This window comes from Aspergillus uvarum (genome assembly GCF_003184745.1).
Source record: "Aspergillus uvarum CBS 121591 unplaced genomic scaffold BO82scaffold_16, whole genome shotgun sequence".
Classification (NCBI taxonomy): Eukaryota; Fungi; Ascomycota; class Eurotiomycetes; order Eurotiales; family Aspergillaceae; genus Aspergillus; species Aspergillus uvarum.
The window spans coordinates 253632-267441 of NW_020291313.1; the positions used below are offsets into that span (position 1 = coordinate 253632).

The 13810-nt window shown below is 51.4% G+C and overlaps 8 protein-coding genes across 8 annotated transcripts; 4 read left to right on the forward strand and 4 right to left on the reverse strand.

Annotated features, from left to right (window-relative positions):
• Window positions 1-1657: 1657 nt before the first annotated feature.
• BO82DRAFT_306670 (putative sterol carrier protein) lies at window positions 1658-3394 on the forward strand. Its single transcript, XM_025632261.1, has 2 exons — window positions 1658-2318; window positions 2386-3394. The coding sequence occupies exons 1-2, from the start codon at window positions 1825-1827 to the stop codon at window positions 3266-3268; spliced, it is 1377 nt and encodes a 458-aa protein (XP_025493681.1). The 5' UTR covers window positions 1658-1824; the 3' UTR covers window positions 3269-3394.
• A 1596-nt stretch (window positions 3395-4990) lies between these two features.
• Window positions 4991-5465, forward strand: BO82DRAFT_400554 (uncharacterized protein; the record flags this gene model as incomplete). The annotated part of the gene is made up of 2 exons (XM_025639195.1): window positions 4991-5113; window positions 5169-5465. 2 exons carry the CDS (start codon window positions 4991-4993, stop codon window positions 5463-5465), a joined length of 420 nt encoding a protein of 139 aa, XP_025493682.1.
• Window positions 5466-5622: 157 nt separating this feature from the next.
• On the reverse strand, window positions 5623-6548 carry BO82DRAFT_411616 (uncharacterized protein; the record flags this gene model as incomplete). The annotated part of the gene is made up of 4 exons (XM_025639796.1): window positions 5623-5958; window positions 6014-6119; window positions 6214-6390; window positions 6447-6548. 4 exons carry the CDS (start codon window positions 6546-6548, stop codon window positions 5852-5854), a joined length of 492 nt encoding a protein of 163 aa, XP_025493683.1. The 3' UTR covers window positions 5623-5851.
• Window positions 6549-6741: 193 nt separating this feature from the next.
• On the forward strand, window positions 6742-8334 carry BO82DRAFT_390892 (uncharacterized protein). Its single transcript, XM_025638537.1, has 3 exons — window positions 6742-6849; window positions 6915-7548; window positions 7602-8334. Exons 1-3 carry the CDS (start codon window positions 6816-6818, stop codon window positions 8311-8313), a joined length of 1380 nt encoding a protein of 459 aa, XP_025493684.1. The 5' UTR covers window positions 6742-6815; the 3' UTR covers window positions 8314-8334.
• Window positions 8335-8708: 374 nt separating this feature from the next.
• BO82DRAFT_352899 (uncharacterized protein) lies at window positions 8709-9448 on the reverse strand. Its single transcript, XM_025634816.1, has one exon. The coding sequence runs from the start codon at window positions 9079-9081 to the stop codon at window positions 8803-8805; it is 279 nt and encodes a 92-aa protein (XP_025493685.1). The 5' UTR covers window positions 9082-9448; the 3' UTR covers window positions 8709-8802.
• Window positions 9446-10449, reverse strand: BO82DRAFT_352901 (guided entry of tail-anchored proteins factor 1). Its single transcript, XM_025634817.1, has 2 exons — window positions 10042-10449; window positions 9446-9872 (listed from the first exon to the last, which is right to left on the reverse strand). The coding sequence occupies exons 1-2, from the start codon at window positions 10130-10132 to the stop codon at window positions 9535-9537; spliced, it is 429 nt and encodes a 142-aa protein (XP_025493686.1). The 5' UTR covers window positions 10133-10449; the 3' UTR covers window positions 9446-9534.
• Window positions 10450-10748: 299 nt separating this feature from the next.
• BO82DRAFT_42083 (uncharacterized protein) lies at window positions 10749-12109 on the forward strand. Its single transcript, XM_025640142.1, has one exon. The coding sequence runs from the start codon at window positions 10849-10851 to the stop codon at window positions 11965-11967; it is 1119 nt and encodes a 372-aa protein (XP_025493687.1). The 5' UTR covers window positions 10749-10848; the 3' UTR covers window positions 11968-12109.
• Window positions 12110-12466: 357 nt separating this feature from the next.
• On the reverse strand, window positions 12467-12820 carry BO82DRAFT_400559 (4F5 domain protein; the record flags this gene model as incomplete). Its single annotated transcript, XM_025639196.1, has 3 exons — window positions 12467-12516; window positions 12607-12691; window positions 12758-12820. The coding sequence occupies 3 exons, from the start codon at window positions 12818-12820 to the stop codon at window positions 12467-12469; spliced, it is 198 nt and encodes a 65-aa protein (XP_025493688.1).
• Between the last annotated feature and the right edge of the window lie 990 nt (window positions 12821-13810).

Genomic DNA, 13810 nt, shown 5'->3' on the forward strand with positions numbered 1-13810 from the left:
ACAAATACTTCGGCGAGCGGTAAGTGTGTATTCCTCATTAGCCTACTCCGTCGACAACCACGCTACAAGTCCACTCAATACTCCATCCACACACACACTCACCCAAGGATGCAGAGTGTGAGTAATACTCACTCAGTACAGTAACCTATGATGCGTGGCAAAGAAGGGAAGAAAGCTGCAGCGGATCAAACCAGTCCGGTCGGTGGTTGCGGTGGTTGCACCCGCCGCCCGGACGGATCGTCTACGGCATTGAGGAGGGCAATAAGAATAAACTGATCAATCAGTCAATCAATCAGTCCATCAATTACTCTACCCCGCCCTGGCTGAACCGCACTGCAAGCCACCAGTCAGGATCTGATGTTGATGATTCTAGTCCTGTGGTCCATTCTTAAAACGGGTGCAAAACATGCCAGTCGGTTGTTCTGCCGGTGCTTACTGCTACATGGATAATACTCGTATATATTGATATATGTATAGTACAATAGTGTAAGAGCTATGGCAGGAGCTGGGCGGTAAAACCAGTCCTTTTTGGGGTATGTGGTGTGCTACATCAAGCTGTTGAATGATATCCTCCCCCGCCCAACCCACCTCCCACCTCCCTCTTTCTGTTTCGGCAAGCATAACTTACAAGCTTCACATGTAAGTTGACCACATAAATGATTATCACCATGCTTCCCTGATGGCCCTTCTCCTCACTTCATGACTCGACACTCTTTATCGGAGGCTTGGCCTAGATCGCCAGCAACGGGCTGATGGTTGACTGTGGGCCTCCGAGCATGCGTGTAGATAAGATGATCGCTCCTCAACCATGGAAGCTCATGGTTGGGCCGTGGCACTGGTGTCGTAATCCATCTTGTACTGGCCAGGATACCATCCGCGATTATTTATTGGCTCTTATTATTGGCTCTTGTGGCAGACAAAGTCCTTGCTGGAGATACCTCTGAGCACTGCACTGTCTTGAGTGAACGAATCATATCTCCGGTACTTGATTGGCATTGTTGATCCACAGCCCTCCCTGAGAGAGGCGCACACACCCTTGGGATCAGGATTCTGTAGCAATCAGTTGAGAGCAACGCTATGGTCACTCGATTTGTGTCAATGCTAATTGGTGGGCGACTCCCGTGCTTCGTAGCGCAATGCATCTTGAGGAAACGAGACAACGGGGAACGAGGAGCGTGGTCAGGCTACTCAATGCCCAAAGTAGAAGTAGACCAGGGAATTTACTCGGTGGACTTGACTGCAGAATCCATGGTAGCACCAGTCTCAGCAGCCAAGGTCTGTTTTCATCATATATTATGTGAGATCCTCAGTTCGAGGTTCCACAAGTACTGTACAGAACAGTATATATAATCAACTTATTCGTCCTAGGCTCGTGCGTGATATGATTCGATCTCAGGTGTGAAAGAATCAAGATGCTGAACATTCATAAAGAACCAGGAATCTTGCTAATGTGTCCTGCGATGGGAGAATAGGATATTCTAATCACAAATCAATAGTGTTCATTGCCTATTGTGCATGTATGTTGAATCCTCATGCAAGGTAAGGTAAGTGGGGAGGGGGCTTACCCTCGGGACCTCGGTCCCGCAGGCGGTTCCCCCGCAAAAAGGAGCGCTACTCCGCATCGGACCACTTGATGTTTGCACTACCACCATCAAAACACATAACTACGCCTGCCATACTACCTCCTGAATCTCGCGTCGCTCGACTCAGTCAACTCCCAACAGAGTATTCCATCGACAGATATACTTGGTTCGATTCGCGCTGACTGAATCGAGTCGTGACCTTCAAAGAGAGAACCCCCATTTCTTTCTCCGAACGATCATCATGGGCAAGAAGCCTTCAGGCCCCGCCTACGTTCTGGGCGTTGGTATGACCAAGTTCATAAAACCACGTGGCAAGGTTGATTACCAAGAGCTAGGATTCGAAGCTGGGGTCAAAGCTATGCTGGATGCCCACATCAACTACGATGAGGTCGAGCAAGGGATTGCATGCTACGTGTACGGAGATAGTACCTGCGGGCAGCGCGTCTTTTATCAATTTGGACTCACGCAGATTCCCATCTACAATGTCAATAACAACTGTTCCACAGGGTCCACAGGGTTGGCTATGGCTCGAACGCTGGTCTCTCACGGGGCCGCAGACTGCATCCTGGTTGTTGGCTTTGAGAAGATGAGCCCCGGTAGTCTCCAGTCGGTCTACAGCGACCGCGCGAACCCGACCGGCCTGTTCGGAAAGATGATGGCCGAGACTAGAGGAGTCACGAATGCCCCAGGTGCGGCACAGATGTTCGGCAACGCTGGTCGCGAGTATATGGAGAAGTAAGTGTGTGTGGTCTGGAATCGGCCGCTGCTAAGATGAGAAAAATGAACTAATCGTCACATGCAGGTATGGTGCTGAAGCCGAAGACTTTGCCAACATTGCGCGGATTAACCACGAGCATTCCAAGCGTAATCCATACTCCCAATTCCAGGACGAATATACTCTCGACCAGATTCTTAAGTCGCCGATGATCCACGCACCTCTGACGAAGCTGCAGTGCTGTCCAACATCCGATGGCGCGGCCGCTGCTGTGGTCGTCTCCCAAGCTTTCCTTGAGGCGCGTCCCCACCTGAAAGACCAAGCAATCCTGATTGCGGGCCAGACGCTCGCCACTGATCACAGCTCCGTGTATGATCGCAGCTCTATTGACTTGATGGGATTCGGAATGGCCCGCAATGCGTGCCGAGCTGCTACTGCTGAAGCGGGTGTGAACGTTAAGAATATCAAGGTGTGCGAGCTGCACGACTGCTTTTCTGCCAACGAGATGATCACCATTGATGCACTGGAGCTGTGTGAGCCGGGCAAGGCGCACGAAATGGTGCGACAGGGCGACATCACCTATGGTGGAAAGATGGTTATTAACCCTTCTGGAGGTCTTATCTCCAAGGGTCATCCCCTGGGGGCAACGGGATTGGCGCAATGTGCAGAGCTTGTTTGGCACCTGCGTGGCTGGGCCAACAATCGCTTAATTGACGGCACGGATGCTGCCCTTCAGCACAACCTGGGGTTGGGAGGTGCCGTCGTGGTAACCGTATACAAGCGAGCAGATGGCAAGCCCGCAACACCGGTACCATCGGAGACAGTGGCAAAGATCACGGGGCTTGGGTACAACCCGGCTGTCGAAGCCAAGGGCTTCACAGCAGAGCAAGCTCGGTCAGTCCAAAGTCGGAAACATAGTGACAAGTGGGCGTTAGCCGACACGCAGGACCGGGTGCTGGCGCGGTTCTAGCTCGAAGGATGTGTATAGGACAACACTGGGCTCTAGGATGTGAATTATAGCATTGCAGATATGTAGTACAGTACAAGCTGTAAACCTGGGTCATTGGACTAATGGTATCGACTAATGCGCTTTCTCAACCCCCTCTCAAGTTTATGCCTTGGGTGTAAACGATCCAAGCTGCTGGGTGGTCCTCTCGGCAGCACGTTGCGCCGCGCGCGCGCGCGCGTAGCTGACATAAGCAGGCGCGATCCACCGCGTAGGTTAAATTTTCGCGCAACTTCACAGTTCAAACTTTTTCCTTTCTCCTTTTAATACACCAGGTCTCCAACATACCCTTGCGGATAGATGCCCAAAGGGCACGTTCTATTTGCAAATTTTAGCTTCGAGACCAAGAGCGAATCTTCGCATGCTCGTTCTAATCCCATCACGTGGCGCAGGGTTGGTCTAACCATCTCATCACGCTGTAGTTGGGTTCGCTTTTGAGCACACATCCCTTGTTTGAAATTCCGTCACATTGTTCACATACCTTCGCATCTTCAACATCTCTTCTCTTGTATAGAGTTGGATGCTGCAACAAGTCTTGCATGGCACGAGAGCTTGAAACTGGCTCCGATCCTGGAAAAAGATGATTTTCCTCGATTTGTTGTCTGTATCAAGCCATGTTCTCTCAACTTGCTCAATCGTTTTCTTCCCCGCCTTTTGTGTGTGTACTAACCTACAGGATATATCGCCACGTAGCCTACACTGCCAAGGCACTTTCGAAGTCTCGTCTGTTCATACTCTCCATGGTATTCGAGGTCAAATTTGTGCCAAAATTGAATCCCGGACTCTATTGTCCAATTTACTTTTCTCCCTCGTGTTGCGTCCGCTGTCAATCTGAAATGGGGCGGTACGTGTCAAAGCAGGGAGGTACATTCAAACTCGTAGAATTGTAAGTAGTGCTGTTCCGTTGGCTCGCGCTGGCGGAATGCAAGCTGTAGGAAAGCTCAACTTGGAAGGTCTGCAAACCATACCTCGCAGAGGAGAGAGGGCGGGTGCGCCAAACGTTGTCAGGTATGCGTTTACGACGCGAGTCGGCAACCGGGCCATCCTTGTGGAACAAACCATCCCTTAACATTCGATTGAAGGAGGTTGTTATGCTGTGCAATTCTAGGACAATCATTCTTAGGATCAGCATCCCGCTTGGAATGTCCAGTACGTACTCAATTCAATGAGAATAAGCTTCGCAGGGCGCGGTGCCTGGCTGAACCAAGGCTGCAGGAGGCTGCGGTGGCGTGGATCAATGGTAACTTCTTGAGGGTGTGGCCGCCCCTTACATTCCTTCGATCAAGGTACAGAGCCATGACTGGCTTGTCGCGAGGTGCTGGTGCATTGTCGCACGGGGAAGGGCGTCTAGTCTTGAGAGGATGACAAGAGAATCTCGGATCTTCAATTCCAATGCTTCGAGGAGGCGCGAGTGGCCATACTCCTACGATCGCCCTCACTCCTGGTTGAAAAGCCCTGGCAAGATGCCAGTTATAAAGCTTGACTTCATCTCTCCTCCCTGCAGAAAACCAGGCAAGTGTCCGGATTCAGTTTTAACAGTCATCGATCGGAGGTCTTTCTCTCTTTCTTCACTCCGATTCATTGTTTGTCAACCTTGGCTATAGATCGCCTCGTCTAGTACGCCTGTCCACTCTCTTACTTTCAACTTTAAACTTCTTTTTTTTTTTTTTATCTCAGCAAATCACAATGGCCCGCTTCAGCCTCTCCGTCCTGGTGCTCTGCCTTTTCATGGCCTTGATGGCATCTGCCATGCCTGTCAAGCGCGACGATGTCGCCAATGAAAGCGACTACGCTATGCAGGGGATCGAGGTAGGCTCCGGCCCTGAATTTGGCTTCGACGACGTATGCTAACATCTGACTCAAGTCCGCCACCAAAATGATGGAGGAGATGATTGAGAAATACAAGCAAGCTCAGGAGGAGGCGAGCGACAATGCCAACGATGCCTCCGCCGCAACCGCCGACGAGACTGAGAACAAGAACGCTCCGATGGAGGATGCGAGCACGACTCCTTCCTCCACAACTCCCACTGAGACGACGCCCGTTGCCAGCGCTGCCGCCCAACCCCCCAAGCCTAGCAAGACTCACATCGTGAACGACAACCCTTTTGCGAACCTGCCCCTGGTCGGTGGTCTGTTGAGCGGCGGTGGTCTGGGTCTGTGATGCCCCGATGGTGCTCGCCCGGTGCCGTCAAAGGCAACTGCCGGAGAACCCAAGTTTTGGTGCTGTTCTGTGTGGTTACGATGCTTGTATGAGGCATGATGATTGTGATTTTTCCCACCTTAGTTTAGGATTTGCTTAGTGGAGCTCGTTTGTTCGCGCAGGTTGGTTCCATAGAATACTCGATAGGATAGTTAGTGCGCAAAAAGAATATAACAATTCAGTGCTATGAGACAAAATGGTCGGCTATGCAGAAATACTCGGTGCGAGTCAATAGGCAAACATTCGCTCATGGGTGATTTCCGTGATTGCAACCCATGCAAGAGCAACGGGATAGCTCTGGGTATATAGTAGTGAAATGGTGCCATGCAGTCAAGCCGCAGGTTTTTTCAAGGACCTTGGTTTTGATTTGCTCGCTGCTGTCCTTCATAAAGCCCGGTATAGTATCCAGCATAATACCAGGCCATCATGAGGTTTTTCAAACCTTCATCTTGCACTATTTGCCGGCGTCAGTATCTTGCTACCGGCGCTAATTACCACAGGAGCCTTACCTTGTGCTAGAGCGGCATGAGGCGGAGGCACGGCTCCTACAGGAGTGAAGCCTTGGCCAGTGGGCGCAATTGTTGGATCCGCAGCCGCGGATGACTGCCCTGTTGTCTAGAAGAAATGAGCATATGCAGCCCAGAAGATGGATTTTAAGACTTACCTTCGATGTCTGAAGGGTAGGGGCCTGTTGAGAATCGACAGTGACTTTTGCTTCAGCAGGAGTTGCAGCCACTACAGACGGCGGTTCGGCGTCATGATCCATGCGATCAACCGCTTCATCCGGTTCTTGCGCCGGTGAAACACCTTGAGAGCCCGCTTCAGCCTCTGCCTCCCTCAGTACATCATCTACATTCTCTCCTCTTGCCTGGATGCTGTGATAGAGCTTTCGTGGTCTTCGTTAGCATTGGATCACGTGCCTTGGACAGAAGGAGCTCATACTTTGTATTCCTCGACAGCTTCGTCCCAACTCTGGACCAGCGCAGAATCATCCCAGATCTCTTCTTGTGTCAGTGACCTATTGGCATTCTTAGACTTCCCCATGGCATCGAATAAGAGGCCGCAAAGGAAGGGGGGGGGAACAAATGAGGATAAGATGGCCGACTACCTACAAATAACTTGAGACTTGAGTAGTCAGCGGCAGCCAGGCCGAGTGAAATTCACTGATGGTCGGCCGGCCGGGGGGTCGAACTCACCGCTTGGCGGCGGAAAAATTGCGAGCAGAAAAAAAGTTTCCCGCACCTTTCGCAAAGCCCGCCGATTGTAGCGCTTCAAACACCAGCCTACATTTCTACGCCCGATCGCAAAAGGATGGCTCCGGACAAGAAAGACAAGAAGCGCAAGGGTATGTGATTCTTCTCTTCCCTACTAATTGCGCGAATTGATCCCCGGCGACTGACCACCCCATAGCTGCCAACGCCGTTGCCGCCGACTCGCCCGCGAAGAAGACCAAGAAGGTCGACGCCAAACCTGCTCAACAGCCTAAGGAAACTCCCAAGCCAGCTCCCAAGAAGGCAAAGAAGACCGAGGCACCTGCTAAGGCCGAACCCACCTCGAAAGTGAAGGTCAACGGCGAGCCAGCTAGACAGGTCAAGCCCCGTAAACGTGCGGCCGACTTCCTCAGTGACAACGACGAGAGTGAGCCAGAGGCACAGACTACCGAAGTCAAGGCTAGCAAGGAGAAGCCCAGCACCAAGAAGTCCAAGAAGTCAGACGGAACCGCCGCCGCTGCCACGAAAGGGAAAACCGCCAAAGCGAACACCAAACCCAAGAAGGTCGAGCCTGTTGTGGAACAAGATTCTGAGGATGAGGATGAGTCTGCCGCCTCGGATGCCAGCCAGAGTGAGGATGACGAGGATGACCGCACAACTGCTCTGATCCGCGGCTTTGAGAGCAGCGGTGACGAGGCCGACTCCGACGACGAGGGCTTTGACCCGAGTAAACACCTGCCCAAGATCCCCGACTTGAAGAAGGCACAGCGCAAGCTGAAGAAGAGTCAAGCGAACTCCAACCAGCCAGAGGGGCCTGGTGCGATCTATGTTGGGTGAGTGCTACTGCTCCTTGTTGTGATCGCACGTCTAACCGTCTTATTCTCAGACGTATTCCCCACGGTTTCTACGAACACCAGATGCGTGGCTACTTCAGCCAGTTCGGTACTGTCACTCGCCTGCGTCTTTCCCGTAACCGTACCACCGGTCGCTCGAAGCATTACGCTTTCATCGAGTTCGATTCGGAATCTGATGCTAAGGTCGCTGCGGCTACCATGGACAACTACCTCTTGTACAAGCACCTCCTGAAATGTAAATTTGTCACCCAGGAGCGTCTGCACCCTGAGATCTGGAAGGGCGCCAACAGACGGTTCAAGCGAACCCCGTGGAACAAGATCGAGAAGAGGCGACTTGAGCAGGGCAAGACGAGAGAGCAGTGGACGGACCGCATTGAAAAGGAGCAGCAAAAACGGGCGGCCAAGGCAGAGCAGCTGAAGAGCATTCTGGGATACGATTTGGAGCTTCCTCAACTGAAGAGCGTGGACGAAGTTCCTGTTCAAGAGAGCAAGGCTATCGAGGCGGACGAGCCAGCAGCCGAGGAACCTGCCAAGGCCATTGAGGCCCCTAAGACTGAGGAGGTCGAAGCAGTGAAGGCCGTTGAAGATACCCCTAGGAAGACCAACAAGAAGGAGAAGAAGGCAGCTCAGTCCCCTGCTGTGCAAGAGACCGCCAAGCCATCAACGAAGAAGACTGAAGTCGCAGCCTCCCCCGCCACTAAGAAGGCTAAGAAGGCTGGCAAGAAGGCTAAGGCCAAGGCTTGATTCTTCGATTCTATCTAAAATGTTATTGTCTTGTTATTCATCGCATAAAAGATCGCTCGGAGTTGTTTGATTTCAATTGTACATGGTTATTGTATTATTCGCTAGGCATGAATAGAGGAATATCCGTATCAACCTACTTCACCTCCGTGCAAGTCACAGGTGCCTTTTCAAGACTTCTCAACCCAGCAGTTCGAAACCGATCTTGCATTTCGCAGTTTCACCTCCGACCACTTAGCCGCCTGAGGCCACCAAGTCCCGGTACAGTCACATGACCCATACTAGGCTGCAACCAGTCTAGCTGGGCCCACCGACGAACCTCGCATAAATTTGCAGCTACGGAATTCCTACCATTGAATTTTCTTTTCTCTCTTTCTTTCTTCCAACTCCTCGCTCAAAGAATCGCATTCGAAGCTCACACACAGAGAAGTCCCTTCGGGGATTTCTCTTCTCAACCAGCTTTTGGGAAAGTCCCCGGACACCCTGACTGTTTCAATCGTCCCTCGTGGGCCCAGTCAGGCAATGCGGAAACGCGCCGCCATAGAAGCAATTCGATAGTGGCTTATTGCCCTGTTCCCTCCCAGTGCTCGCATCCGTATCCGACGTCGCGGAGAGGACATGTCTTCTCTCGATGGAAACAATGGTGATACGGGCTTGTGCTGGAGAGGGGCTTTGATCTGGGTTGCCTTTCGTCGTGTTTGGATAGTCATGCGATTGCTTGCTACCGAACCCCCTTTGGGGCTTGGTGGTGGGTAACTCAATGGGGCTCATTCTTGAGGCGAGGAGTTCATCTATGCTTTTCTTTTCCCAACGAGTCTGTAGCTTATGGAAAGCGGTGATTACGCTGGTTCACAGATGCTCTGTCGAAGGAGTCGGACTCTTGCACATCTTTCTGTTTTTTGTTTGTTCGTGTGATGATATACCAATCATAGAGTCAAGCCCTGAGATTCCGTACTACGGTATAGGAGTTATTGACGATAAACGATTGTTTCTTATCTGATGAGCATTTGATGTTATTGTCGCGCCACCTAGTCCAGCTCGGATTTTTCTACTTTAATAATAATATAATATCATGAAGATGAACTCAAACTCCTAAGTTCGCTACCTGTCAAATGAGAGAAATAATGAGAGCCATTATCATCGTCATTCTATTTTATACAATTGTCCTCTTGCTCATCCAGTAATCTCGCTAAAAACAACCCCCCTCCCTCCCCTTCGTGTCCTTCATTGACCTTTCTTCTCCTCGACACTGACACCAGCAGGAACAGGCTCCGCCGCTCCTTTGTCCGTCTGCAACAGCAATGCCGTAACAATCTCGGCCAGAGTGGTAATCGCCGTGGCACACACATTACTCCAGACCTGGATGCTCACGGACCCGAAAGGCGCGCGGGGGAACGACAAGATCCAGGCCACGTAGTACGGGACCCAACCCTCTGGCAGCATGAAGACGGGCGTTTTCGAGTACCAGAATTGCAGGAAGAACTTCAGGCCACTTGTACCGACCCAGCGGACGGCTTTCACGCCCCAATCGAAAGAGGATTTCTGCGATGCGAGCTCCTTGTCTGGATTGTTTGGGTAAGGACATAAAACGTGTTAGCTTGCGACTTCACAAATAGCTTGCGGTTGCGTGAGTGCGTGCGTCGTCGTCCTCTCCTCCGTCCTGCTACGACACCCGCAGAAGGAGAAGATGGTAGGCGACCAAAAAACAAGGGGGTTTAGGTTGGAACGTACTCATGGCTTCATATTCCTCCATCGTTTTGTCGTGTCGCCTTCGGAGCTTAGCCCATTTCGCAAACTCGTCTTGCGAGCTGGTGTTGTTCATGTCCCGTTTCAGTTGGACAATCTCGCGCTTCAGACGGTTCTGCTCGCGGAACTTCCTAGATGTTGGGGTCGGGAGTCTCAGGTAGAGAAGCCATAACTAGACGTAAGATCGTCAATCACTGTTTAGGAGACAGGTTCTCGTTGAGGCGGATCGTAGTCAAGTGAACCATTGAAGGGGAATATATCCAATCGCCCGGGGTCAACGTACTAGGCTGTCAATCGTGGCCGCACCGACAGTGTTCACAACGTAGATAGCAATGTGAACGAAAAGCACAATCCCCACAAGAGGCAACATGATGGATCGGGGTGCTATGGTTGTTGACAATGGAGGAGGGGGAAGTTCTCAGTGGAAAATGGAAAGAAAGCCCACAAATCTGCGACCGTGTGGATTGAGTGCGCGTATGCAATGCGCCGCAGATTTCCAAACCGGAGACAGGTCGTATGTGATAAGTCAGAGAGATGCAGCCAGCAAAGAGGTCAAAAGACACACGAGTGTAGATCGAGAACAAAAGTTGACCCTCAGGCTTGCGGAAGGGAAATCGAGATGACGTTTGTCACGAGTTTCCACCCGCCCGTCGGCTGCGGCGTTTCTTCAGTCTCCGGTCCATGCACCTCAATTACCAACGAACTCGGTACTTTCTACTTTGTACAGCCTGGTGAAGACTGGACTTTCTCTTTCTTGCAATAATCGCTATGCAGCAGGCTGGATGATGCCCAATGTCCCCTCCTTCAACTCATGATGCCGCATTTCAAAACCTCGCCCAGATCCTTTCAGCTGGATACCAAAACAACGAGGTTCTCGAGATCGAGATACTTCCTCCGGGTCTAGGTCCCCTCCTACAGGATGGTCACTCGGTTGGCATCACCAAGAAGTACCTAGTCCAGGCTTTCGTCACAGCGAGACGCAATTTCTTCGGCGCTTTGAAGGGGAAATCCCTCGATGGGCCTGAGCATGAGAACAGTACCTCACCACCTGGGCACGGGAATTACGCTTCGGACGAACTCCTCCTTGTGTCCACAGAGATTATTCTCCTCTTTGACTGCGAGCATTTGACGGCATGCAACTGGCGCAAAAGACGCCTGGCTGCGTCTATCCTGCGCCACGATCTCGCCGACTCTGATAAGGGGCGTATTTGGTCGCTCATCGATGTTTTGAGCAAGGAACTCTCGTTGATCAAGACCTTTCTCTGCTCTCCATTGCATCGACACACCAAATCCCCGACCTTATGGAATTATCGCTTATGGCTCCTGACTCACTTGATGCGCCTTCAACGGCTGCCCCAAGGGCAGCTGGATAAGCTCTCACACGTCTCACGCGAAGTGATCCCAGGGATCTTGAATGACGAACTGGCCATAGTCCTTCGGGCTGGAGAACTCCACCCTCGGAATTACTACGCCTTTACTTATCTAAGGGAGGTCATTGGTGTCGCATCGGGAACAGGTGATGGTGGTCAAGATGCCTCTACTCTACTGGCTGAATCTATGATACAGAAAGCCCTGCAGTGGTGTATCGCCCACCCTGCCGACATATCCGGATGGGCGTTTACTGAGTTCTTACTCGCAAGAATTCCCCAATATCAAATTCGCAGTGACGCGGTGCGTCAGGTCATACAATTCGCCCTGGATATCGGTTGGGAGGGCGAGAGTCTGTGGATATTTGTGTACTCCGCGTCAATAGACCTAGAGGGCAATTGTCTGGCCAAGGATGAACGACGGGCGTCTCAGTGGGATGCGTTGCCGGAACCTCCGCTACCAAGAATAAGGTCGAATGGTGGCTGGAAGGTCTGGCTGGATTGGGCCAGGGCTGTCTGGGCTGCTGGCCCAGCGGTCAATTAGGACAATGGTCAGCCGTTCAGATAGAGAGGCGCAAGATTATAGGCTCCAGCAATGGGTCGTGCGTGTTCTTGGACATGGAGTATGCGTACCTCGTCGCATCATACACCTATACATGTGAACCATGAGGATGTTGCATGACTGTGCGGGAGCCTCTTGAAAACGCTAAATGTGACCAACTTTAATGAAATCCTCGCTAGCTATCATGTCCTCATAACATGCTTCCAATCGAAAACGGGTTGTCTCCATCAACGTTGAAAAGCCCGAGGCCGTGCGCAATAGTCGCATGCGCTCTATTGTAGCCCTGCGCCTCACAGGCAGACCAACTCATGAATTATGCACGGACCCGAATAGTTATAGCCAAAACAGGGGTGTCAAAAAGCATGGTCTGGGAAGGATATATAGAGAGGTACTCGGGGCCCGGACTGCGCGGCGACGAAGTGGCGGACAGGCTGGGAGGACAAAACCGGGAGATTTCTATCGGGGAGAATGGGGGAAAGTGTCATTTTTTCTTCGCTCCTGCAAGTGCTTCGGCTGCTCGGCGCTCATCGGCTGTAAAAAGAAGTGAGAGAGGGTCAGTCTGATCGAGTGCAAAGAATCTGGAGGCCGATATTTTCTGTCGGGGATCAGTTGAAATCTTACCTGCTTTCTGTTTGGCCTGCATTTTGGCAGCATCGCTCTCCTTCTTCCGCTGAAACTCCGTACCAGTAAGCTCGTTCTTGGATTTCTAGAAATGACATTATTAGGTTAGGGACGATACATTCATATGCTGGAAATTTGGCAGGAAACTCACCTTCTTGGACTGTTCCTTGTTGTTCTTCGCGCGATCGCGATCTCTCTGGTTGCCACGAGTCATGGTGATGAGATGGATCGGATGAAATCCAAGCCGTGTATCACTTTGAAATAAGAATAGAAGGAAAGCAAGGAAGGAAATTGTAACGGGCTGCCAAGAGTACGGTTCTGTTGGTGTGGAGTGCCGAAGAAATCGGAGGGTGGCTTTGCTTGTGAGGGAAAAGTTTTCCTCTTTTTTAAATTGTATGCATCGTTTTCTTAAGGGAGTTGCTGCGGCCTGCCGGCCGAGCCTCCGCCACGGGCTTCCCCGGGCTTTTTTAGTCCAAGAGGTTCCATGCCACTCTGCTCTTGCCTTGGAAGGCATTGGTTGGTACCTCGCTTTGTATCTGTCGATATAAACGGCGGGGAGTCTCATGAAATCACAAACATGCACGCAAATGTGTCTGTATGTACATAACCATAGATATACTACGGAGTACTCAGAAGGTATTGTTCATGGCTCGACTAGTCAGCTGGCTTGAGCGCTGCTCATTGACGGTCAGACTCGAAGAAGCATGAAAGCTGCAACCACCCATCAATACATCAACCCACTTGGATCTTTCATGGCACATGCATAGAAGAGGAAGGGCTCAATTCAACAATAGGCGGAAGCAGGCAAACCTCGAGAGGGATCGATTAACCGATCTGAACAACTTTCTGCAGGGTGGGCGCTTAATTCATCAACCCATTCATTGGCTCATACATAGCTCGTTTCAAGCCCTCGAGAGCGCCATCCTACCTGGCTGACCATCCAATCCTCCGCTGCTTGGAAGCGCCTTCATCGACCAAGAAGTCGCTCCTAGCTGCACATAATAACATCAGAGCCTCCTTCTCATTCCGTATCAGCACCACAAGCGCTGGGAGCTGGACTCCTTTGGACACCCAAACCCGCACAAGGAAGGCCTCATCCCCCACGATGGGAGCGAACAGATCCAATTCATTCAATTAGGCGCCAATTCCCACCCAAACAAGCAGGAAGAAACCAAACTGATTGAGATGACTGGCCCTTAAGCTC

Coding starts and splice junctions, on each gene's coding strand:
- BO82DRAFT_352899 (XM_025634816.1), bottom strand. CDS start 9,081: ATGAGCCCCATTGAGTTACCCACCACCAAGCCCCAAAGGGGGTTCGGT.
- BO82DRAFT_42083 (XM_025640142.1), top strand. CDS start 10,849: ATGTCCCCTCCTTCAACTCATGATGCCGCATTTCAAAACCTCGCCCAG.
- BO82DRAFT_352901 (XM_025634817.1), bottom strand. CDS start 10,132: ATGAACAACACCAGCTCGCAAGACGAGTTTGCGAAATGGGCTAAGCTC. Junction 9,873..10,041: donor GGAGGAATATGAAGCCATGA/GTACGTTCCAAC, acceptor CAAACAATCCAG/ACAAGGAGCTCGCATCGCAG.
- BO82DRAFT_390892 (XM_025638537.1), top strand. CDS start 6,816: ATGGCTCCGGACAAGAAAGACAAGAAGCGCAAGG. Junction 6,850..6,914: donor GAAAGACAAGAAGCGCAAGG/GTATGTGATTCT, acceptor ACCACCCCATAG/CTGCCAACGCCGTTGCCGCC. Junction 7,549..7,601: donor CCTGGTGCGATCTATGTTGG/GTGAGTGCTACT, acceptor TCTTATTCTCAG/ACGTATTCCCCACGGTTTCT.
- BO82DRAFT_306670 (XM_025632261.1), top strand. CDS start 1,825: ATGGGCAAGAAGCCTTCAGGCCCCGCCTACGTTCTGGGCGTTGGTATG. Junction 2,319..2,385: donor GGTCGCGAGTATATGGAGAA/GTAAGTGTGTGT, acceptor CGTCACATGCAG/GTATGGTGCTGAAGCCGAAG.